The sequence below is a fragment of the Pteropus medius genome, unplaced genomic scaffold (genome assembly GCF_902729225.1).
Source record: "Pteropus medius unplaced genomic scaffold, Ma_sr-lr_union100, whole genome shotgun sequence".
In the NCBI taxonomy this organism is placed as follows: Eukaryota; Metazoa; Chordata; class Mammalia; order Chiroptera; family Pteropodidae; genus Pteropus; species Pteropus medius.
In genome coordinates, this window is record NW_024350923.1 from 3,655,322 (window position 1) to 3,681,061 (window position 25,740).

Below are 25,740 nucleotides of genomic sequence, written 5' to 3' on the forward strand. Positions count from 1 at the left end.
CACAGTACAAAGTACACATCACTATTTGCGGGGAAATGTGATAAAAGCTTTGGCAAGGAAAAGTTTCTGTAACTGAACACTTGAAAAAAATATATTCTCCAAATATAAACTATTATCATCTTTCTGGAATACATCGACGGGTAAGAAAAAGTACATCTTTTCCGAGTGTACAGAGCGTTTACCTTAGAAAAAAGCTCTAACATCTCAGCGCACACACACCATATTCTGTGGCACGTGGCACTGAGTGTGACCTGCGGCACAGGCAGAGCAATGATGCCCCAGCAAAGGTGACGATGCAGACCGGTGTCAGAGCCCACTGACTGGAGTCAGGACCCCAACACCCCGTAGTCAACAGAAACCGGTCGGACGTCGGCGGCCTGTGATGAGCACTTTGTACAGAATGCAACTATCAACAGGACCGTCTAATGGGCAAAATTAAGTTTCTTGCAAGTCAAGTAAGGAATGTGCTGATGCCCCAAATGCTTTGTCCTTCACCAAAGAACTTGCTAGAGAGCTGGGCTTCTCCTGTGAGTTTTCCTGGCCCCTGCAGACAGGTGTAACACCCACTGGGTGACCGAGCTCTTCCGCACCAGAACATGATGGAGCAGAGCAGCAAGCAAGCCTCATCCACAGACACGTGCTCCCTGGGAACGGGCGGGCCATGCTCTGCCATCACCTGACACGTGGACACGCCGGCATGTGTCCTCCATGTCCACAGCAACAACGCTGCGCTGTCCCGTGAGGAATGACGGGGAAGCAGCAGCCCCTTTGACAGCACTTTCTTTCTTCCTCTCTCTCTCCCTCTTCCCTCCTCCCTTCCCACCCTCCCCACAGAGGAAGGGGAGGGGCTACACCTACCTTAATAGAAAATTCAGCTTTATGAGAGAGAATATTCTCCGTCCTCCTTTGCACTGTTCCCCCATGATGCTCACTCTCCCATCTAACCTGCACCCTAGAATGTAAGGGAGGGCCCCCCCACCCCTTGCCTCATGACAGACTCTGCACCTTCTGTAAACCAACTTCTCCACAGATATTAGGTTGAACAGCATGGAACTGTCATGTCTACAGGTAGAAATGGTTGAATACTGGCAATTCCTCATGGCTCAGCCCCCTACTGAAGGTGGCAACAAGAGCAGCAGCAGTGAAGCCGAACGACAGCCTCCTCTAGAGCCACACCAGCTGACCCCGGCGACCCCGTACTGACAGACGGACCCTCAGCACAGGGCCCAATGTGCAAACTCCAAAGCAGTGTCAACCTTTAGCACCTAGGGCAAAGCCAAACCTTCCAGAGCACAAAAGCCTGGGCCAGGAAAGACGGCCACCAAGAGCCTGTCACTCTAGGGGTCCAATAGGGTCAAAAGTGACCAAGATCCCACCGTGCTGCTTAGAAAACTTTGGCCAAGATGCAAAGAACAAATGCAGGCGTGGCCACACTACTTGGCTAAAGATGGGTATAAAGGAAAAGCGCTGTAGCCGGGGTTGCGTATAACGAAGACGAGCAGATCTGCACGACATCCCAGCTCCGCAACGGAGACGGTGCCAGGACCGGGGCTCGCTGCCTGCTGCTCGCCACATTTCTGGAAATTTTGGGGGTATCAGCAAACGCAGCCTTTCATGTTTAGAAAACTGTCAATTTTGAGACTGCCAGATTATCACTGTTCCAGCTGCCCTCTACCCTCACATCTCATACACATATGCTCTGGGCCCAATGAACATGGTTGTTTTAAAAAAAATCAAGTTTACAATAACACAAGAGAACTTACATCTTCTTCTTGCGATGGATGAACTATTTCCACAAGCCTCTGGATAATTTTCTCCTCATTCAACCACTGTAAAACACATTGTAGAAGCAATCATAGCAATGAGCGGCTCTCGTTCAAGCCCCAGTGAAGGTTAACATACTTGGAAATAGCCAGCACATTCTAAGCAGAATGTTGCAGGTTTCTCTGGACTTTGAACACTACAGGAAATTAAAAGTCCCCCAAGGAAAATGCCAGTGAATATATGATTTTAACAGCAGCCAGCAGCAACAACTCCTCCCCGACTTATGATACCCACATACAAAAATTCCATATATCGGCTCCTTAGCTGGGGGTAATTCTGGGACACTGAGCACTAAAAGGGCCTGTACTCTGGTTATTGGGAGGGGTGAGGAGTGGGGGTGGAATTTATACATTTTCTATAAAGGAATATTCACTTTAAAGAGAGCTACGGAAAGACTGACAAAAGCAGTGTTTAGTATCAAGTTTCTGGGTTAAAATGCATGTTAAACTTTTAGATTCCAAAACCAAAACAACCACAGGAAATGTGAAGAATAGGGGGTGGGGACACTACAGAAGCAGAGTTTATCTGCCCTGTCACATGTTGGCAAAGAGCTATTATTATGACAAGGACAATCACTCCTTCATCTACACATGACACACTGCTGTAAATGAAACCGTGAAGTGGGTATTATGGAAGCACCAATGAAAACTCGGCTGGTGTAAGATCAGTTCCGTGAGGGACGAGACACCATAATAAGGCACTGGCTACCGAGAAAGGACACATGCGCACACCGCGGTCGGGAGTGCTGGGGGGCAAGAAACCCAATCCCAGTTGCTAAAGGCATGGGGAGAAAGCCTAACACGGGCTCCGGCTCCTGAGATGGGCCGAAGGAGAAGGCGAGGGAGCTGTGGGGCCCAGCCCAGCCCAGCCCAGCTCAGCCCGCAGCCCGCAGCCCGCCCTGGGGGACCGCCCCGCTGGGGCTGTCAAAGTGCAGAGGGCGGGGCAGGCTTAGGGAAGTCTAACGGGCTCTGGCTGACACACTCAGAGCAGCAATGTCCCTAAAGCAGAGGATGGTGCCGCCTGCAAGTACGGGCCGCACTGGGCAGTCCCCCCACCCCACTGTCTCCACAGCTGGTGACGGGCGTGCACATCCCAGGTCCGCTTCCGGACTCCACCTCGCAGTGGCCCCCACACTGAAGTCAGTCCCTGAGGCGCTTCCAGCTACCCTTCCCCCAACAGTGCCGTGACGAACCACACCCATCGCTGCACCTGAATTCAACGTGGAAGTGACCAAAGCGAGTTTAGAAATCCACGCTGAATAACCCTCTGCCACAGTCCAAATATGCAGGCGCCACCCCCCCGTCCTCAACGGTCCTCAGCCTCTTTCCACACCCGCAAACACCTAAAAGGAGCCGGTGTCCCAACTCAGGGCCCTTCCGCAGGCAGCTCTCGGGACGCCCGCTGGGTCTGCTCTGCTGGTTTCCTCACAAGGACTCTGCCCTGCAGACACAGCCCCGACCCCAGGCCAGGACCATCCCGCGTGCAGCACGCACGCATGCGCACACACACACACACGCACGTGCCCGCTCTGCCACTGCAGCCACTCCTGCCCACCTCAGCGGAGCCGCCCTTTCCCGGGACACCACCTGACAAGCCTCCTGTCTCTCCTGGTCCCTCAGCTCATTAATTAAAATTTGCATTTCCAGAGAAATGAGCAAGTCCTCAGGTTCGAGGCTGAGACTGAATGGACCGGGGAATGGGTCTGGAAGAACGCAGAGGAGAGAGATAGAGGGAGAAGACAAGGGGGCGGCAAAGATGAGTCTGTGGGGAACCTCGCCTTCAGGTCACTCCCACAGCCCTCTTCCCGCCCGAATTCCAGCAAAGGCAGCGCCTCAAGAGATACACGAACCCTAAAATAACCATCTCCCCAAATTTAAAATATGTGCCCTCTGGAAGTAAACTGCTTCCTCCTTAGCCTGCGCTCCCGGCACCCACGAGAACGTTACCTCCGAAGCCTGATTCCCTGAAATGCCGACGCCTCTCCTTTCTGACTTTCAGGGGTGGCCCTGTAGCGCGACCGTATTCTCGAGAAGCCTCAAAGCACACTCAGACGAGGTTCACAGTCCCAACCGTCTTATTCTGCTCTTATCACCTCACCAGCTTTGAGACAAATCCTCAGCCCGCTCCACCCCCCCTCCGCCCCCACTGGAAAACCAACCAGCAAAGAAAAAGACCCCAAAGGACAAAGACACACCCTAGGCCCCTGGGACGTGCTGCCTCAATCTTAATCCCGTGAAACCTGAGTCTCTTCCTATCTCCGAACAACCTTCTCCCCGACCCTCCGCCTTGCCCCCCAGTTTCCCAGCCAACCTTCTACCACCAAGCCCCGGGACACCCCCCAGCCCAGCAGCCCACCCGCCTGTCCCCACCACACTCCACAACAGTCACAATTCTACTCACGTTCAGCACGTCCTGCCTGGGCTGCGGCGGCTCGATGCATGTCAGGAGCCTGAGCAACAAATCCATGATAGCTGACGTTCCTATGTGCTTTATAATAAGGTCGACAAAATCACGTTTCTTCTTTAAGAAATCCACAATCTAGAGGAGAAGAAGCCAAAGGTGAAAGACAAGCAACCGGGCACTTCAGAATGCTTCCGATCCTGACCCCCCAGCGGCCCCGCGCTCCCGAATCCCACCCCACTCTGAGGCGAGGAGAGGAAATGCTGAATTCGTAGTATTATGTCAATTTGGAAAGCCTGCTAATTTTTATAATATTCAACAATCCCTTAGGAAAAAATCTCCCAAATTATCACACACTCCCAAATACAAATACACCATAACAGAATATTTCTCTTTTTACTTTCATTATTAATTCTCAGAGGATAATAAATTGCATACCCTGTGAAAAGCCAGACAATATACCATTTCAGTTTATAAACATAAAGCAAGTCCATTAGACTTTGCACTAAAACCCAGAATATTCGAAATTCTAATTATATTCCATGGAGCAAGCAAGAGAAAATAATTCGAAACATAAGGATTTCTACATCACTCAAAATGACTAGCTCACCTGTTACACAGAAACATCACATCTGGACTTTACTTCACCTGATCAGATTCACACAAGGAGAGTGAGTGTGGGGGAGGCTGACCGTTACACCGTGGGGCTGTGACCATGGTAACACAATTAGAACCCTGCCCCCTGAGTGCCTTCTGCGTGGGAAGAAAAGGGGGACTGTCTGTCCTGTACGCCCTCGCGGGCCTTCTGATTCCTGTCGTCGGCACGAATGATCTACTCACAGGCCCTGGAAGCAGCAGGCTGGCGAGGCAGCTGCTCTAACAGCCTCACTGAAGCCCGAGTGGGGGCTGCTTAACTCAGTGTAACAGATGAAGAAACTGAGGCTCAGACCAGTGAAGCATCTTGCTAGAAACTAAAAAGTGGCTGCCCTAAAATTTAAACTTAGATTTTTATGTCTCAAAAGCCACAGTCCTGCCATTATTCGGCATAAAGAAATCTAATGGCCAGACGACGATGAAAACTGTTCCACACAATGATTAACCATCACGCATTGCTTCTCCAGACAATGAGGTTAAATGTTGTAATATAAACCTTCAAGAAATTATACATAATTAATCTGCTAGCAAATGAGTGACAAAATAGTTTTTGAAAGCACGGTAGAGGAGAGAGGAGGAAAAATCACATGTGCCCAAAATATTGCGTAGTTTCAGTGGTAAAAGCACTCGATCTGGAGCCTAAACGCACAAATCGCAGCCAGTGTCATGGACAGAGCACGATGTCCTGTGTAGAGGAAGACCACTACCCGGGCGCTAACTCGTCTGACACCGACGGGGCCCCGCAACTGGACCTCCTGCTCCGTATCGGCCGAGCCGGATGGAGTCTACGTTTTGTTCACTACTAGCAACTGCATGTCTCCTTACTAACACATCAAGTGAAGGGAAACCTTTATTTACACTCATCATTCTCGAAAAGATCGTGTGGCCTCTTCCTGCGGCTAATAAAACAAGGGCTGCTGAATCTGCTCGTTCTCATTCAAGGAGTCCTGAACCAAGAGGCACAACGAGCAGCAGAATGACGGGGCCTCACCTTTACACAGATGACATGGAGACCAATGCAAATCCTCAGAAACACTCATGACACTGAAAACTAGGACCCACAACTTCGGGTTCCCCTCACACACAGTGAAGGGGAAAAGCATGATAAGTGTAAGGCCCGTTCGATAATGGCTACAACCATCTGGCACTGACTAAGTAACTCAGGCTGATGGGATGACTTGCACTTCCCAGTAACAGTGAGAAATCCTGTTGTTTCTCGTTGGAAGAAAGAAGAGAGAAAGACGACCTGCATTATAGTAACCATAATTTGGGGAATATTATCTAAGAAAAAAAGAACCTCAATTCCAATATATTTAGGAAAGTAATCCTGCTCAATGAAGAACATGAAAGAATGACCTCATCTTTCTAAAATTAAACCTGTATTCACTTCACCTTGGCACAAAACAGACGCACCGGGTTTAAAATAGTTCGAGTCCCTCCGTGTCCAAGGGCAAGGACGGGTCCTGGAGTCTACTCTCCCCTGTAAAGGGTGCCAGGCCGCTGAGTCTCGCCACCCACGCCTGTCAGCACATCCTTGCTCGCTGCACTCTGGCAGGGCTGTTTGGACTTGGGCACCTGAGGCTCCCTCTCCATGCTCCCTGGCTGCCGGTCTCCATAGAGACCAGACCTCCTGGCAAGCAGCCCCTTTCACACCGAAGTCCACTAGAGCAGTGGTCATCTGGGAGACCTGCTAACGCCTCAGCCTGCTGAGCCCTAGCCCCGGGGCACTTCTCACGAATCCTCAGTGGGGTAACCGCGCTGCTGCTGTCCAGGGCTGCACTGAGAACCACACACGCAACAGCTGCTTGGAAAATCACAAGTACAGCCGAACTGTTTAAGAACCAAGCAAAGCGGGGAGGGGGAAGAAAGAGGAGGAAGAGAGGGAAGAGGCAGGGGACGTCGGGGCCATGACAGGCAGGCTCGGGATTCTCCCAAGCACTCCTAGAGCAGAGCTACATCTATACCCAGATGTCTCAAGCTCCACATTTAAGTTGTCTTCCAGCCCCTATTCATCCCTCTTTATTTTTTTTTTGGACTCAGGAAAATTTATTTATTTATTTTATTTTCAATTAGAGTTGACATTCGATACTATTTTATACAGTTTCAGATGAACAGCATAGCAGTTAGATATTTATATAATTTGCGAAGTGATCCCCGCTATTAGTCTAATACCCACCTGGCAGCACCATACAGTTATTACAATATTAATGACAGTATCCCGTATGCTGTGCTTTACATCCCCATGGCTGTTTTGTAATTACTTCTTAATCCCTTTACCTTTTCTATCCATCTGGCAACCATCAGTTTGTCTCTGTGTCTATAGCTGGTTGTTTCGTTTCCTTGTTTATTTTGTTCTTTAGATCCCATATATAATAAAATTTAAGTTTTTGAGTGGAATCGCAATAGAAACAATCATCATCTGTATAAACCAACCATCAATTACACTTACAGGGAAGCTTTTTGATTTAAGCTTCATCTGTAATCACCATTAAAGGAAAAGAAAAACATAAACTATTGCTTTACACACTCACTCAGACTCCACTCGCACACCCAGCTGCTCGGTGTGCGCCGTAACGCCGCCACCGACACCAGCGTTCTCACGCTTCTAACCACTTGTCATGAGAAACCACAGAATGCGAAAGCACTGAGACGTGAGGCACTCAGACAGGAATATGGCACATTAGAACATATTCCTTAATGTCTAACTCAGTGTTAAGCCAGAGAGCATCTGAAATATATAAGGTTTAAAACATATTCTTTTAGAGAAGCTGGACTTCAGGTGCGCTCAGAACACTGAAGTCACGAGATGGCTGGCGATCATCTCGGGGGATGATCGGCCCTAATACTTACCTGTGGAAAACAATATTTACCTGTTCTGGTTTTCTGCTGATAAGAATACTTAGCACCTTGCTGAAGAAACTGGCAAGTAGTGGGTTCAAGGGGGGATCGTTTAGGAGGAAGCTATACAATTTCAGGAGCAAGGATTCATCTTCCCCCAGTCTATCATTCATCTGGGAGACATCGGAAGTGAGCAACTCACAAGAAATATTTGGGTACCTAGAAGAATAGGATATTTATATCATCATCTACATTAACAGTTTAATTACATAAAGTAAAACACAAATCAGAAAGCTTTCCTCAAATTTTGTGAGAAAAATAACAAAATTATCTTCTGGAAATTAGAAAATCATTTCAATCCATTCTGTCCAATCTCTAGATTAAAGTGAATTTTCTACTGCGTCTAAAAAATTGTTGCTAAACCACGCTCTAACGAATGTATTTTCCCCAACAAAACTGGAGCACACCGAGGACGCAGGAGCCCAGGGAGGCCCCGCAGCAGGGCGCGGGGCCTTCTCAGATGGGCGAGGTGTGGCAGGTAAAGGCCTCGGGCCGCAGCCATCAGCGGCCTACTCTGGCTCTGAAAGTGGCACAGCTGGTAGGACAACCATGGGGACGCTGGTTTCCAGGAAACTCGCTGCACACAGCACCTTGTAACTGCTCAAGACACGTTTAGGTTCCCAGACCGGCCACCTCTATTTTCACATGGGCTGCAAATGGTACTAGAAATTGCATAAGGGGGGCCTTGTCAAATGTTCAGTCTGCATCACATCTTAAGAGAGTAAAGATTCTAATACACTGAAGTGGAGAACGGGATGTCAGCCTGAGCGACTCGGTGGGAGGCGGTATGCAAAGGAATGAGCTCTCCACACCACCTTCCCTCCACCAGGCCTCGCCGCCATGGACACAGACCTCCTCCATACACCCCACAGTACTGGAATACCTGCACCCCTAAAGCTTGTTTACCCCTGAGCACCAGAGCTCACCCTCTGAAAAACACGAGTAGATCCACTTTCTCCACTCACTTCTCTGACCACAAACGACTTCTCGTCTGTTTTCAGCAGCAACAACGGAGCCTCCTCCGAGGCCCACGCAGACCACACTCCCCTCAAGCCACAGTTCAGTTCTCCGCTCTTTATTCCTCCCTGGAGAGCAGCCAGAATCCGGAACCATCTAGTCATTGGGAATGGCAAGCTCCAATGCTGACCAGGACAGGGAGGGGCGGAACAGCCAGAAGCGGCTGTAGGACGAGAGAGGTGAGGACGGTGGGCAGGAGCTTCCCACACCAGCACGCGGCTGCCCGTTTTGAGGCCCCGGACTGGTGAGGCCACTGGCCGCAGACAGAAAGCTACAGCACTGATAGGGTCTGGCATGAGGGCAACAGACTGAGCAGGAGGAGACTGTCCCCAAATGAACCTTTGTACAGAGGGAAAAACTGAAAAGCAACAGAACTGGCAGGTGTGTGGGCACAAGGGCCACGTCACCAAAGGGCTGTCATCTGAAGGCGCGCGGCTCAGCAACTTAGCCTTCCTCACGTTATGAAACGGGTGGGCGTGAAGATGCCACAACATAAAGTCACCATCATGCCGGGGGCAGGATTAGCCAGTGGTTACAGGTGTGGCTTCTGGAGCCACACCATCGAGTTTCAGAACCTGTCTACCACTTCCAAGCTGTATGACCCTGGGCAAGTTAACCTCTCTGGGCCTCAGTTTCCAGGTCTGTAACATTAAGACAAGAGCCCTTACCTCATGAGGGAGAACAATACAACACAAAACACTGAGAAGGAGGCCTGGAATAAACAAACAGCTGGCTGTCTTTACTTCTCTTTATTTTCGACTTCACAGAGGTGCTGGCATGCGGCCATGGGGCTGGGCAGGCGGCACACTGTCTCGACTACCCCAATCTGAAAGTTGCTGGCAAATAGTCGGTAAAAGGCAGGAGACCTCAACCCCCGGGGGCAAGCCAAGTGTGTAGAAGACCTTGTCCAAATTTTGACACAGGAGGTCCAGGAGGGCACGGGCACCTTTTAAATTTTTTCACCTATTTTGTCACAGGTGACTCAGAAGTATGATGTAAAGAAGCATGAATATGGATCGTAGGCACCACACAAAAGGCTCAGAGTTCTGGTTCTGGACAGGCTGGGGCTACATTGTCCCTCCCTCCCTTACATTAAACAAGCTTCTGAAACACCCAGAGCCCCTCCGCTCCCCCTCGGCCAGGCCCCTCCTACGCCGCCACGCGCTGTACCTTCACTTCCCCCCTTATGAGAATACAGAAGCGACCGGAGCGGAGCCCTGCACATGGGCCCCTTCCTCCCCTCACAGCCCTGCTCCAACGCCACCCTCCACTCGTCCTCTTGGTCCCATTCCCTCCTGCCCATGCAAGCACAGGGCATCACTCGATCTCCTGCTCACCGACACCATCGTCTCTTCCCTCTATGCAGCGTCGTCTCACCAGCAAGTCAACACAAACCGGTTTCTTCCACCGAGGAACGAAATGCCACTCTCCCGTCTCCACATCGGCCTGCGGTTCCCACTTTGTCCCTCTGCTCCCTTTCTAGGAAACTACTCGAAAGAAGTTTCTTTGCCTTGTCTCCAATTCTCTCTCAAAGGCGCTCCAGAGCCCATGTGCTCCACGGTGCACACACTGATGGTTACCGGGCCGCCAGCGGCAGCCCTGACCACTGCCCCGTCCCTCCCTCTGGCCCGTCTCCCCTCGGCCTCCAGCACGGCGGCTGCTCCGCGGCCCCTCCGCGGGAATCCTGACTAGCCAACCGCGTGTCCGCTTTTGGGCTTATACTTCTACTTAAAGACCTATTTTTAAAGTTGTTATTAAAATTAAAAAGGTTACTGTAAAATGACCATTCTGTAACACGTATGTGATCACTAAATAAGTTGGAATAGCGATCTGTAATGCACACGTGTAATTAATATAGTTACGAAGTTCACAAAACACGGCAATCTCTACATCATCCTACAAAACTACAAAATGCTGCTCTAAATTTCCTTAAATGACTAGTCGGCCTTAACCCTGAAAAGCGTTCGGACCCCATCTGAAAAAGCGCTCTCATCCAATACCAACCCGACTGTCCGACTCCTCCAGCAGTTTACACAGGCCGGCCCAGCAGAGAACTGCTCTGCCCAGCTCGAGTCATGCTCACTTGAAATGGTGCCATCCAGAAGGCTGTGTCCAGGGAGGCACACCTGTTTCTCGCAACCTCAGAGGTAGCACCAAAAGAAAAAAAGATAAAAGACCAAAAAAAAAAAAAAGAAAGAAAAAGAAAAGAAAACCCCACAATGGCATGGCAATGCAACAAAGGCCACGCCCACTTCTGGGTAGAACAGCGCTTTCCACAAGGTGTGCCCCGCTCCCCACCCGAGAGGTGCCAGCTTCATTCAGCACCTGGGAAACAGGCAGGCCCCAGAGGGCGAGTCCCCTGCTCAGCTTCCCAGAGCCTAAGAGGGAAGGACCACTCCCCTCCCAGGGGGCCTGATGCAAAGCCCACACCTCACCACCTCCTACAGGGTAAGCCCATGACACACAGCACCCACGCATGCTGGTTCACTGCGATGGGAACTCCACAGTGTCTATCTTTTGCGGGATGGGAGCATGTTAGTGTTTCTGCTGCCAATTTCCTTCCCTCTTCTTTTCTAAGGCACTGATCTCTGAGCAGAGGCTGTCGCCGAATGCTAGCTGTCAATCTTCACGGCTGGCAGAGAATATGACTCCCTTGAAAATCCAACCACCGGTAACTTGAAAGCATTAATAAGTATTATTTCCCTGACAGCAAAATTCTCACATGAAGAAATAAAAAGATACCTAAAAAAATGGACAGACTGGGGGAGAGAATACAAAAAGAATCTACTAAAAAACATAATTCTTCGTATTCCATTATCTAATGCAAAATCAGTTACTTTTTGTTCCATTTTTCGGGGGTGGGAGCAAATAGTTCAATGGAGTTAAAGATGGAAAAATAACTGAAACCCCAATACTCTAAATACGTATGGAATACTGCTAGTTTCCAAGGGTCTATACATGATGTTATAGGAGACAGTGATAAAGGAGTCAGTCTCACTGTGCTAGCTCTCGGGCTGCTTGTAAGCAGATGGGAGTTGGTGATGAGGACATAAACGCACTGCAGTCACCCACAGGGTCACCCACTGAAATTCAGCGACACTAACATTCACCAAGACCCACACACTTCTTTTCAGTTAACAGAAGGTCAGAGTTTATTTTATCAGCGACACGCTTTATAACCCAAGCTCTCGCTTCGATTTGCTGTGATCTCAGGTAACCACATAATACTATCTTCCGATCTGCAAAGAGAAAGCACTTGGCCCGTGTCTTACTATTTTAAGAAACTTCATCGCTATTTATAAAGCACTCTGCCCTTCCACAAGACCTTCTGAGTGAAATACGGAACACTCGCTTTAAATCTCGTCATTTCACCGGGCCGGGCTCTCCACGGGAGCAGGCACTCCACCGAGACGGGCGTCCCCACCATCCAAACGCCCTGTACAAGGTCTAGGGTGGCGTGGGGGCTGCGGGGCCACGAGACCAGACACCCTGCCCCACCTGGCTTCAGTCCCACCCTGAAGAGAAGATTGAATTTTCTTACTTGTATCTGATCTTTTCATCCATGTCTTGAGGTGGTTCTTCTATAATGAATGAGACTAAATCTTCGAGACATTCTGCTTTTAACAGAAACTCTATAAGTTTGCGGTTCTGAGCTTTACATTCCTGTAAAACATCTTCCTCATCCATTAACTCCTTCAGTGTTACATCTTCTTTTTCTAGAAGTGTGTCTATGTGGGATGATGAGTGAAGATCAAATTTCCAAAACATGCTGGTCTAAACAAAACGCAGAGAGTATTTCAAATAAAATTTCAAATTCACATATTAATTTTTCAAATTTCAGTTTAGTTTTAGTCTAAAATGCCATAAGTAAAATGAGTTTCACGTTGAACCTATAAAACACTTTCTAAATAAGTAAAATTAAGCAGGATTTTTCTTCTCAGAAAATATTTTTATTGATAACAGAAAATTGACTTGAAAATGCTGAAAGATGCTAAAACTTGGAATTTTAACCTGCAAAGTGATCCCATCCATACTTGGTTAAGAAGGGAAAGGAAGAAAGTAAACCATCTCTTCAGGGTGAAGGACGCATTCTTACACAGAACTAGTATCTTTGGGACCTCAGTACCTAGTACTCTTCAGAATCCTGCAGGACCAAACCAATCACCACCAACGACCAGCACTTTCACAGCCGAAAGTCTGAAAATCAGAAAATGGTCAAAAGCCTGTGCCGTTCCTAACAAAGAAACCAAAAAACTGGAACCTAATTCTTAAGAAATTCCTCAGTTACTAGGAAAAACACATGAGAAACAAAACCACCAGCCTAGAAAGCTGCACGTGTGCTGCCCCTGCCCCTTTGTCCTACCCCCTCCTCAACATGAAACCAGGGAGTTTGTTTTCTTCGAGTTACAGAGTTAAAGGAGGATGTGCCACAAATGGAAATATGAAACACAGGGTCTACATAATCTAAGGATGCCATGACGGGACAATCTCAAAGGCTACTTTTGACCAAAAGATCACAAAATGGTGAGAGTTCCGGTTAGGGAGGGACAGCATTCAAAAGATGGTCCTATCTGGCAAAGGTGCTCGCTCACTGCCTAATTCCTGAAGCAGGGTTTGGGAAGATACATACTTACATCCATGTAACTCCTAAATTGTAACCTGTAGATCAGCTGCAGCTTCACCATCCACCTAATGACGTGGCCCCTATCATCATCATCACCCCAAAGCATGTCACACATGCTCATTTAAAAGCCTGTGCTGTCAGAGCCTTGTTAAAAGAAACGCAGCCGCAAAGGTCGTAACCCACACAGAGCACACATGCGTTCTCACGTGTTTTGCTAAATCCACCCATATTAGGCGATCGGGGAGCAGCAGACCCTAACTTGATACTTCTGTGAATACATGTGTTCAGAAAAGTACTGTTTAAAATAGAGATCATGGAGGGCAATATTTCTTTCTGCTGCAAGCCAAACTGATCGGAATAAGAAAGAACCGTGTGTGCACCACGGCAGGCTACTCGACGGTGTGTAAATACACACCCACTTCACGTGAATTCACTCGTAAGTTTACGATCTCAGTCTTTCAAATAAAAGCAGAGTTTTAAGGAAGTTAAAGAAAAAATAAAGGACTCAAAAATAAAGAGAACAAGTTTCAGGTAAGGATATTACAAAATATAGTGCTATAGTAGCTGCCAAACAAAATCTTGAAACGTTTCCAAAGACACATAAAGCAACATGCTCACATCAGTGAGCAGCAACAGAACCAAGACCCGGATAGGGATGGGGAAGCCACCGTGAGGCGGGCCTACACCAGGCTGGCAACGCCCCACTAGGGAGAAGTGGCACGCAGACTGCCGTGAGCTCCCGAGATGACACGAAGCAGTGGCCCGCAACGTAAGGCCCAGCTGTCTCTTCCTCTTTATGATCAGGCCAGTGATTAACCACAGAATATGCTAGAAAAGCAATGCCACAACCCCCAGCACAGTCAGCAACCACCCACACTACTAGGCTAACAGGGACCTCTCTGCTTCCAGACCAGGAACGGGCAGAGTGCCCGCGGGCACCGTAACGCCTCTGCTAGTGAAGGAAAGAAACACCCTTCAAACCCGAGAGCAGCCTACTTCCACTTCTAAGGCAGCTACTAGGGAACTAAGGAGATAATGGCAAAAGTGAAACACACACACGTAACACGAAAGTAAGTTTGGGGAAAAGGACAGTGGAAATAAATCTTACACATAAATGGTTTTTTGGTTTTCAATTTCGTGGAAAACGGCTAACAAACAAACAACACCTGCACTGTGCCATTTTATCCAAATAAAACTGACACGGAGAAAAAAAGACAAAAGATACCAACAAACTATAACTCCAGAGGAGGAAAGAAAAAAAGGTTTCCAATCCTACAAAGAGGAAGGAGAGAAGCCGTCCCTTGCTCGGAGCACAAAGTTAACGCTGTCAGCAGTCCACACGTTTCTGCTGGAGCAGCTTGGCTCATTTATCTGTGAGTGTTTTAAATCGTAGCTTCTAAAGAAAGCACACTTTACCACTCTTCCCCACACGCGGTGCCAAAGCTCAGGGTGACTGAAATAGCACTGTGCAGCGCCATGCCCCATGACCAGGGCACGGGTCCCGGGCCGGTTTAGACTCCACACGCACAGTGCCGTGTCTGAGGACAGCCCCGGCACCACACGACCTCAGAGAGCCACGCCCCCGACAGCGTGCCCTGCTTTCAGGCGCTCACGGAAATTCTGACCCTAGGATGTGTGGTTACCGATTTGACAAAACAGTTCATTTTTTCTTATTTTAAATATTTCAGTGGAGTCACTGGTTGAAACACTCCCAGGTGTGTTAAAACGTCTTCCCACCACCACTGGGTCGCTGTGTGTTTGTTCTGGTCTGTAAGTCAAATTCCTTATTAACTAATGGTCCTCTCCACTTGAAGTCAGAAAACTTGACGTAGTTAATAATTCAATCTGAAACCTTTTTAAAAGTTTTTATTTTTTATCTCATTTGTAATCCCATGGACAAAGATAAAGTATAATTAAAACTACTAAGAAATAAATCACAAAAAAGCAAATCTGGTATCAAGCCCTAACTCCTGGCTAATAATAAACAAGATTTATGCTTACATCCATCAAAAAGAAACTATAATGTCTACAAACTATAAAGTCATACTTCTACCCGACTTCCATAATGTTAATCTTATAAAGGAAACTCATTAAATACCGAATTTATAAAAAAGGCTGATAACCAGCAGTGATGACATAGGAGCAGGAACTGGCAAACTGCAGCCCACAGACCAAACCAGCCCACAGCCTGCAAGCTAAGAATGGTGTTGATATTTTTAAATGGTTGTTTTAGGAAAAGAGATGAACGAGTGACAGGGGCCATATGTGGCCCACAAAGCCTAAAATATTTATTCTCTGGTCCTTTAGAGAAAAGGTTTAGTGTCCCTTCCCTGGAACTTGGCTCGGCCATCTCTGAACCCACCCTGGCCCTCACAGCTGCCCGGAGGGAGGGCCTACCCACCAGGCCCACCTTCCCCTCCTTAGGCACTCCTAGACCATGTTGCCAGCTTCTCGGGCAGGCAGGCATGGCCACATGACAAAATTTTCTCCAGTGTGCCATGAACCATAAAAACCTCCACGTGTCCTCCCCTGCATCTGGGCGGTGACAAATAAGGCCCTAAGTGATAGAGCTGAAAACTGGAGGTACTTCTGTCCCCAGATCACCACAGGGAAGAAAGTTGCCAGCTGTCCAGGGGGCTGTCCTGGACATCTGGTCTATGTGATCCAGCAGTGTGCCTACCCGATCTACCAGCTCCTGTAACCCCCCGAGACCGTGACTTCATATTTTATCACACTTAATTAAACACAAGAAAAGGAATTCTTTAGCCACTACCTGAATCAGAACAGCATTTTTCAAGTCCAAACACTTTGAAATATACAGTGCCACAGTTCATTTTCTTTACATTGGGTATTGCAAACTTAAAAATAAAATATAACCACAGCAGACTCCTGAAACAAGCGTTATGTGTCTTATCTTTTAGCCAAACAGCAAACTGACTGGAAGCGAATGGAGCTGGCTTGGCCCTGGCTTCTATTTATGCCCTTTGAAGTAGAAGCAAGCTCGGGGTGAACTCACAGGTACAAAGATCAACTGCCCAGAGTCCCAAGGTAAACTGGAATTCTTTTAAAAAGTACAACTATTCTAAGATACTCAGAAAAACTGTAAGGAGTGAGAACTTCGACAGCTCATTTTTCGTAAACAAATACACCTAAGAATTCAAACCCTATCTATATCTTAATTAAGCAGCTCAAAAATAGGGTTTTCTCCAAAAAGGCTGAAGATTAGATGGCAGGTCACCAGGGAGCTACCCACCACTTGAAGCCACAGACGACGACCTCTGCTGCTTTGTACCTTCCCTGTAACTTAAGACACAAGTGAAAATTACCATCTTATGTGTGCAGAATAGAAGCAAGGGATCCCTACCCCTAGTCACCTCAAGTCGACTGCTGTCATTAGAGGTCCTCCGCAACTACCGAAATACCACCCTTCTCAGTAGCCCAATCTGGGCCATGGTAACTTTAGTTCCCAGCAGGCAGGCAGTGACTCTGTTTCTGAACAAAAAGGTGCTACCCTGTCTCCACGACACAGGACTGGCACGACGATGCAAGAAGTATGACAAGAACCCCAGGCCCTCCGCTGAGCGTGCCAAGGCGCTGCAGGGAGAGCACATTCAACAGGGCCCCACCGTGGGTGGGCTTTCACCAAGTACACACTACGTCCCCCCAAACCCTGTGGGGACTACTGAGCATCTCAACAGGCCTGACTCCAAGCCGGCTCACTACTGGCCGGCCCTGAAGCCTGGGAAAGCTGCCTCACCTCTCCCAGCCTCAGGCCCCTCCCAGGTGGACTGGCTGGAAGGAGCCAATGAGAAAGGCCCAGACACGCGCTGGGACATACAGGGGCTCGGCGAACGGAAGCTACTGTGCAGTGCCTACCACTGAAGTCAGCGAGCTTCAGCCCAGTGCCGCTCAGACTTTCACGGGCACAGGGAACACCCAGGGGTCTTGTTAAAATGGTCTCCGACTCTGACGCAGTAAACAGGGGGTCGGGCCCGAGCATCTCCAGTGAGCTCCCCGGTTGCTACCACTGCGGCCCTGGACTGAAGCCTCCGCCGACCATCTGTACCAAAGCACAGTAAGTAGCTCAAATAATTACGCAGCCATCAGAAACAGAGGAAAAGCGTACTATGCAAACGCGTGGCTGCGTTAATTCAGAAACCCCCTGTGGATGAGCTGATATAAGTGGGTTTTTTCCCAACAGGACAAAGAGGACATTAATGGAATACATCACTTTATGACGGCGCCCCCCCAAAATGACCCCACAAACATGCTACCAGATAAACTATTAGAACTCTGAAGGGAGAAACTCCTCATCATCTTACCTACAAATGAGAAACAAACTGAGAATGACAAGGAAGAACCTGAATTAAAATTCAAAATCTTCTATGCAAAGAAACTAACTCTGCTTAAATTTAGCAATTTTCTATCCAAGTAGGATAGACTGTGCTCTCTCTGCAAAACCCCAAGTCTGCACACCGCTACCGACTGTGGAATACCTAGAACCGAGACTGGCTGGGTCCAGAGACCCCAAAAAAGACTCAAAGATTATAAAGAATTTCCAGACAGCAACAGCCGAGCTTGAAGCAAATGCTGCTGGCCACAGAGCCCTGTGAGGCTGCACATACCCGCGAAGCCAGCCCCATCTATACCGCCTCATAACTGGCCCCACTGGGATGCCCCAAGATTCCAAATCCTAAATGAATATTTGCTGTCGTACTACAGTCTTGCAATAAACGTGCATAAGATACTTCTGGTTGAAATAGTCACAATTACCTAAACATATGAAGTATGAATTATAAAAATAGAAGCAGCTGCTTCTGCCTAAGATAACACATGGGAAAGAGTTAAAACAACAAAATGTGTTATAAATTTTTAATACTATTTCTTCAAAATGTTCTATGAAGGAAATATTTGTAATATAATTTTTTCACGATCTTATACAGAGGCATGCCAGCACACACTGCCCAAGGTCAAATTCCTGTACACCTCAAGTCTCCCCCGGCACTGCCCAAAGGCCCCCATCTCTCAGCACTATTAGAGGGCACTGGCCCCGGTATCACCCAAGTAGGGACTGTCGAAGACAAATGTCACTAAAGCCACATCTAAGTTTAAAGTTTCTAACAGCCACACCAAAAAAGTAAAAGAAACCAATGAAATAAATTTTCATCGTATATTTTATCCAAACATTATTATTTCAACATGCAATTTTTTTTTTGGTACTAAGTCTTCAAAATCCAGTACATTTCACACTTGTAGTACATCTCAATTTGTACCAGCCACATTTCAAGTATTCAAGAGTCACATGATTCTAATAAAGCAACTGACAAGCAGCATTCAAATAAGTAATACCCATGCTGTAATGTTTTTTAATGTAGTGATGTTTTTATAACACCTCTAATAAAGATGTTTCTAATGAACCTACTTGCAAGGTGTGTTCAGACAGGGTTCTTAGTTCAGGAAATAAAAGAAAAACCCATTCTGTAAAATGGAGGCAGTAAAGGAATAACAACCCTTGTAATAAAGACATCTAACGAGGTTAAAAAAAAAAAAGTTGCATGTGGCCCATGGCTGCTGTATTGGACAGGACAGCTCCAATTACATGATTACCACAATTATGATTCAAAGTTTCTCTCATGGAACTAAAATAGCTCCCCTCCCTCAGCTCCTTCCAAGGCCAAAGTCAACAGCTAACCACCTTGCCCACACAACAGCCAGCGGGGAATGAAGAGGGAGAACCTAGGAGCCACAATTTCCTTTCTTCTAAAATATAAACATATATGAGAAAATCAGGTTTATTCTTTTGTATATATATAGCGACTGAACATTCTTCAACTCAGAAAAGGAGGTCACGAGAAAACCAGAACTGTTTTTTAGCCTCTAAAGCTCGGAATATTTGTAGGAATAAAAGGGAAGTTTTCAAACTCTTCGCCCTGAAATAACGGAGAAGGGCTGGATCTTAAACCAGGAGAGCCACGGGCGGCCCGTTACTAGCTTAGACAGACCTGCTCACATTTTAAAACAAGCACATGCCTCTGGGAAGTTATTTCGCTTTCTATGCTAATTCAAAAATATTGTAAAGAAGAAAAAGTATGCCTAGGTCACTCGAATGTGTTGGGAAACAATGATGTTTGATTAATGTATTAAAATAAAAAACTAGACTCCCCAGACGTCCTAAAGAAAACTGAGCTTCATGGCCTCCATTTAGATTCAAAACAAACTGCTTGGTTACCCCACCAGCAGCAGGCAGCTTACACCAAACTCTGGCCGAGTTTACAAGAAGCCTGGGAATGGGATCTATTGAACACGGCGAGCTGCAAAAAGCTGTTCTTACTGGTTCACCTGCTCCGGCCTGTGTCCAGACCCCTGGAGCCTCGGGCCTCCTCCCGGGGCTTGGGCTCGCGTGTGCAAGGAGTTTATAGCTGGGCCGTGTCTGACAAAACCCAGATGGGGAACTGTTGGGCTCAAGAAAGGTTGGTGGTTGCTCACTCGGCACACTGAAGTGGCATGCCTCTAAGAAGGGGACAGAGAGGAAAGTATCTATAAATAGGAGAATGCAGAGTCACTCTATCACCTCCCAGCATCATAACGGTAAACCCTTTACTCCTGACGGCAAAGCTCGATGCCCCGGCAAACATCTTAATTTTCACATGAAGAGGCAGAAACATGGACACAGAGGAGTCACAGCTGGCCTCTGAAGGCAGGTCTCACTAATACTAAGGAAAAGGTAAGGAAAGACGGGCAAGTCCACCCAGGAGCTGCTTCTCCATTCTCAGAAAAGGCACCCACTTGAGTCGCCCCCACCCCCACCCAAAGGCCGGACTAATTAATCAGGCGCCAGAGCGCCCCGCAGAGAGGACCTCGTCTTCAGAGGGAAAGGCAACACGGACTCAGAGCCACTTTTACGGTGTTGGCTCCGCAACTGCTTCTGTCCAAAGACATGCAAAAACGATTAAGTTTCTACCATCTGCATGTTCCAGAATCTTTCCCAGCTTTACTTTGCAATTTCTTTGATATTTCAGCTTTCCTTTGAGAGTGGTAAATAAAGGACTAAAATCCACTTAATGTGCGCCATATTAATCAACAGGCATTTGTGAAGCATTGATATGCACTGTACCGATGAATACACGAGTAACCTGATAAATGGCCCCTACCCTTGAAGAATACAATAAAACTGAGAAGAGAGAAAATACAGAGAACAACAGATAAAGGCCAAGCCTGTTCTGCAGAAAGGGAGCTCAACGGAAGGGAGCTCGGCCAGAGACTCTTGTTATACGTGAGGCCTCGGCTGGGCCTCAAAAGACAGGCGAGATTCAGTACTCGCGGCCGGGACAGGTGAGCCTGCGAGCGCAGAGGGCGGAAAGGCCCAGCAGCTTCAGGAAATTCATGGCAGGGACAACGTCCTGATGACCAGGAGAAAGAGCCTTTCAGAGGGTGCTAGGAATACGGCCGGGCGACACAGGGCCACGCGTGAACGCGCAGCAGAGCAGTGCAGGCTTGCAGCAGACACGAGGAGGGAGCTGGTGAGCTCTGAGATAAACGTACATGAAAGTATCTGTATGAAGATTAAGCAGTGTTATTTCAGTAACGCACAGAAAGAAACAATTCTGAATAGAGACAGAGGGAAAGCGAAATAGAGATGACATTTATGCTGTGGCAAGTATACTTTCAACACAGCTTGGACTCCTACGGAGGCCAGGGAGGAAAGAGGACTAACCTGCCTGGGTGCGGCCAAGTGTCTGCAGGTGACTGGCATGTGGGCTAGAAGGGAGTGCTGAAGACCAGGCCACTAGGGCGGGACGCTGCAGGAACTCGCGCCACACTAAGACATAAACGATGAAGCAGGTGAGACAAGGCAACTGAGCAGCAGTTCAAATACAGAAGTGACAACGAGAAAGACGGACTGGGAAGAGATGAGCACAAAGGGAAGAATCCAGAGCCCCTTTCAAGAACTCACCGAAGACGCCAAGGCCCCGCAACGGCCTCCACTCTGAAATCCGAGGTGTCCCCTGGGAGATTTCACACGCAACCACACTCCTCTTCCCACTTCAGCCACAACTCTGCCTCCTCCGAGCCTACTCTTCACGTTCCCGTCATCCCTAGCTGCACTCTGGCACCAGATGATCCAAACTGATGGCCTGCCGCTGGGATTCTGAGCTGCCTGGGAAATACAAGACCCTCAGAACGCAATGCCCACCCCCACGCTGGGGCTGACCCAAACATACCGCTAAGGTGCAAAGGGCAGGGCAGGGCAAAGCATGTGATCTTATCACCCACTTTACTTTTATATTTAAAAAGCCAACTGCCAATCAAGAAAAATCCAGCTGCACTTTGTCACCTGGCCCACAACAGAGCAAGTAATGTGTCCTTCACAAATTCTCATGAAGACTCGCATGTGCATAATTCCTGTGTATAAATTCCACAATTGCAAAAAATTCAGTCCAAGTATATGCAAAGCGTGACTTATTTTACTACTAAGAAGTTTTTGTTTTTTTTTTTAAAAGTGAGTCTGGGGAGTTAAGAAGAAAAAAGACTGTAAGAAAACTGTTAAAGTGACTAAAGAAACAAGTCCAAAGAGTTTGGCTGATCGCAAGCTCAACGTAGTCACGTTATGGTGTGACTAACAAGCAAAGCAGTCTCAGCGTAGTCACTGATGAGTCGTGTCCGGGCCCATGGCAGGCGCCAACCGCACTGCGGCCTGTCCCGGCAGGTCACCTCATGCCAGGCAACATCATACCCTACTCTGGGGAGGAGGACACTGCCAACCAAATGGCATCAAGGAGATGAGGAGGGTGGCAACAGGACTCACCACGTGGGGATAAAGTAAGCGGCTGTGACCATCCTGAAGCTCTCCCATACCGCCGTGCATACAGCTCCCAAGGATGAAACGAGAGCCAGTGAGTGACAGGTACAGATTACCTGCGAGTGGGCAAGAGCTGCTACGACGGGGCTAAAGGTGGGGGCCACGAACGCGAGCGAGGCCCCAAGGCTGGCGGCGCCCCGGCGAAGCCTGCAGAGCCCTCCGTGGGGGCGACGGCCCAGGAGTCTCCGCTCTGGAGAGGAAGGCCACTCTGAGTGACACCCGTGGTGTCTGATAAATCTCAGAGTTCAACTGATCCACAAGGCGTGGCTACACCTGGGCCGACGGGGCATCTCAACGAGAAATCACAACAGGTGGACGCGACCGTCCAGGAGTTCGGAGGGCTGAAGCCCACCTGGTTCGCCGCTGCTCTGGCAACTCTCTAACGAAATTAAGGACAAAGAAGACGCAACAGCAGCCAAGGAGAACGCCAACACGTTTCCGAGGAGACAGAAAGTGAAGAAATAATTCAGGAAGTCCAACATCCAAGTAACAGAAGTTTTAGAACAACATACTATAAATACAAAACCAACCCCTCTAAAAAATGACCTCCAAGCGTAAAATTTTCTCTGCCCTCGGGACCTGCACACGCGCCACCACGGTGAGAGGTGAAACAGACCCCCTACAGCACGGTGTGAACTCCCACGGCACCCAGTGAGAAAAACACATTTATAAAAGGAATGGAAAGCAGAATGACAGCAGCTTCCTCAATAGCGATCCTAGGAAAGAACGTTTTGGGACGTGAAAGGTCTGAAAGGTTCATGCAGACGTCCTCAGCAAGCTACTGGAGAACGGGCTTCGCCAAAGCACGGCGCTAAGCCACGAGGGCAGACACGCAATACACGAAACCAGGGACGCAACACACAAAGACGACGCCCAGAAGAAAGGTGAGGGGGACACCTGTGGCTACAAAGTCAAGATGAGCCAGCCCGGAGGAAGGCGCAGGGCCAAGCTCTGCAAAGGGTGTGTCCAAGGAGATGTGCTGCAGACACACGTGACCATGCGGAGGAGAATTGTGCAAATTAAGCCAAAGATTTAGGGAAAATTAACCGAAATAGACATACTTTGAATATTCATTTTACCCTGAGCTGTGAGATGGGAGAGGGAAGGAACTATGCAGATGAGAGCTAAACCTTCACCTTCACAGTCAGAAGTCAGGTGGATTAGAAACAGCTACCTACAGGCGCGATTTAAAACGTAGACGGCAGGAGAGATGAGCAAACAGCTTAGAGGTGGAGGTGGCAGCCCCTAGTGAGTAAGTCAAGGACGAGGGGACAGGACAGGAAAAAAGGAGATGTTTATTTTGTGTTAGAAATCTTGTGATACTCTTTGACTTTTTAAACTATACACCTATGTAAACTATGGACCTATGTAAGATGAAATAAAAAATTATGAAAAGAACATGAAACAGCACTTAGGGAGGGCTGTATGAATGCAAGCTCAAGAGAGACCAGGCCAGCTGCCAAGCCACGTATAAAGAGGAAACCGCATTCGCTTAAGAGTTCTGTGTGCAAAACAAAACGAGCAAGCGAAGAAACAGAAAATTCGAACCAAACCAACCAACCGACGACAAAAGCCACAATGGTACCTTTACACCCCATTCTCTCTGCCACTGGCATGCAAACCAATTCCAGAAACGTGGGACACCTGGGGACAGAGTACCAAGACCGCCGGGCAAGTCTGGTCTGCCACCCATCTTTATACAGTCCCTGAGCAAAAAAATGGTTTTTACATTCTTAACTATTTGGGGGGAGGTGGGGAATGGGAGCAATCAAATGAACAATATTCCATGACTTGTGAAAATTCTATGAGATTCAACTTTAGTGTCTCTAAAGTTTTCCCGGCACGCAGGCACGCCACTCACTCGCAGACGGTCTCTGGCCTCCTTTACTCTACGAAGGCTGAGTGGGATACCTGTGGCCGCACGTGGTGCTCCATCACTTTGCACTTCGGCTCAGCTGGGCAGTGACACAGTTATAAGCAACAGAGTCCTCAGTGCCGCGTGCTGTACCGCAACATAGTATTTTATTATTACCCTGCAGACCCGACGTGTCCAAACGAGAAAAGGAAAACGACCACAAATGTTGGGCTTTTATGGCACAACGGGATGTGGACTGTTCGGTTATGCGAGCACATGGCAAATCACTGGGTTTATTACGCAATCGCACCACGCCTATGCTGAAGAGGACACTCTACGTTAGCTTTACCAACTACGCAGTCATCACAATATTCCTGACTCACAAGAAAGCCACAGTCAGAAATCCTAGAAAACTTAAAATGGAATGAATCTCGTAACAGGAGAATTTCTTTACACAAATAAAAAATGAAAATGAAGGTTCAAAGTTGGTTTCCAAAGGTGCGCCAGCCAAGCGAGGAAGCCAGTGACAGTTTTCCTCGATTCCTGATGAGTTCACAGATATGACTGACAGCTCGGCTGTTTACCTGAGGAGTCTGGAGTGATGAGGAATTAGCCTCTATGATTAGTCCTCATGAAACAAGTACAGGCAGAATGTTTTCAGAGAGGCTGAGGAAAGACGAAATCACTACAACGTGCAATAGACTCTGTACGACACGCTTCAACTAATGGTGGTTGAAATTATGTGGAGAAAAAAGGCTAACTCAGCAAACTTACAAAAGCTGTGAAAACTTAAAAGATTTAAAGCTTATCATTTTTCTACTTTCATCAGCAGGTACTTTGGGAGATTTTTAAAACTCTGCATGTGTTACTGAGCCGGTAATGTCGACGTTAACCTGACATTAATGAACTTGACTTATTCTCATGGACTTACCCATTCTTAGTTCCTGACCTGTCTTATCACCCAGCAGCTTGATGGCTCATCAAGGGGTTTTTTTTTTTTTTGCAACTTTTTGAGCTCAAGGCCAAAATTGAAAGTTTTCTGAATGAGAACAGCCCTCGACCACTACTGCCGAACAATGAATGGCTCTGAAATTTGCCTCTGCTGAAGTCCTAGTGTTTCTTAATGAAGTCAACCTAAAATCACAAGGCTAATACAGCTTAAAATTACACCACCGATCTGCAAAACCCACACTACGGTAAAGTAATTTCGACACTAACTTCATCCAGCTCCTAAGTTCAAGCTGCTTCATATACTTCCTATGCTGTCGGAAGTTAAAAGAAAAAGATCCTCATTCCCACGCAAATCTGCAGTGGATGTGTTTTCTGAACTCAAACTAGTTAAACAGCATTTTGCAGTCCTTACTGCAAGCGCAAAGAAAATTTTCCTACTTCAGAATCCATTTAGTTATGCAACTGAGGAGCTTTCGTCCAATCTTCAACTGAAAATTAATCTACATGTTAAGAGGCAAATATCAAGAGAAAAAGCTACTAGAATTCTAAAAATGCCTTCCAAGTGACAAATATACTCAACTAACATCATATGCTTCTGGATGAGTATCAGAATGTGGCAGCACCTACCTGTGTAAAAAGATATTTTCAAAGGCGAAA

The 25,740-nt window shown here is 47.7% G+C and overlaps 1 protein-coding gene across 9 annotated transcripts in view; it reads right to left on the reverse strand.

The window, feature by feature from the left end:
• Positions 1–25,740, reverse strand: part of PPP6R3 (protein phosphatase 6 regulatory subunit 3) — a 110,592-nt gene that overhangs the window by 54,756 nt on the left and 30,096 nt on the right. For 7 of the 9 annotated variants that reach the window (XM_039840632.1, XM_039840631.1, XM_039840629.1 and 4 more), the window contains exons 3-6: positions 12,335–12,567; positions 7,749–7,935; positions 4,225–4,362; positions 1,764–1,829 (exon numbers count right to left, since the gene is read on the reverse strand). In XM_039840632.1, the coding sequence (XP_039696566.1) occupies positions 1,764–1,829; positions 4,225–4,362; positions 7,749–7,935; positions 12,335–12,561 (618 nt within the window). In that variant the 5' untranslated portion in view covers positions 12,562–12,567. The remainder of the gene's footprint in view (positions 1–1,763; positions 1,830–4,224; positions 4,363–7,748; positions 7,936–12,334; positions 12,568–25,740) is intronic. The other 2 variants (XM_039840633.1, XM_039840634.1) reach the window with 2 other exon arrangements.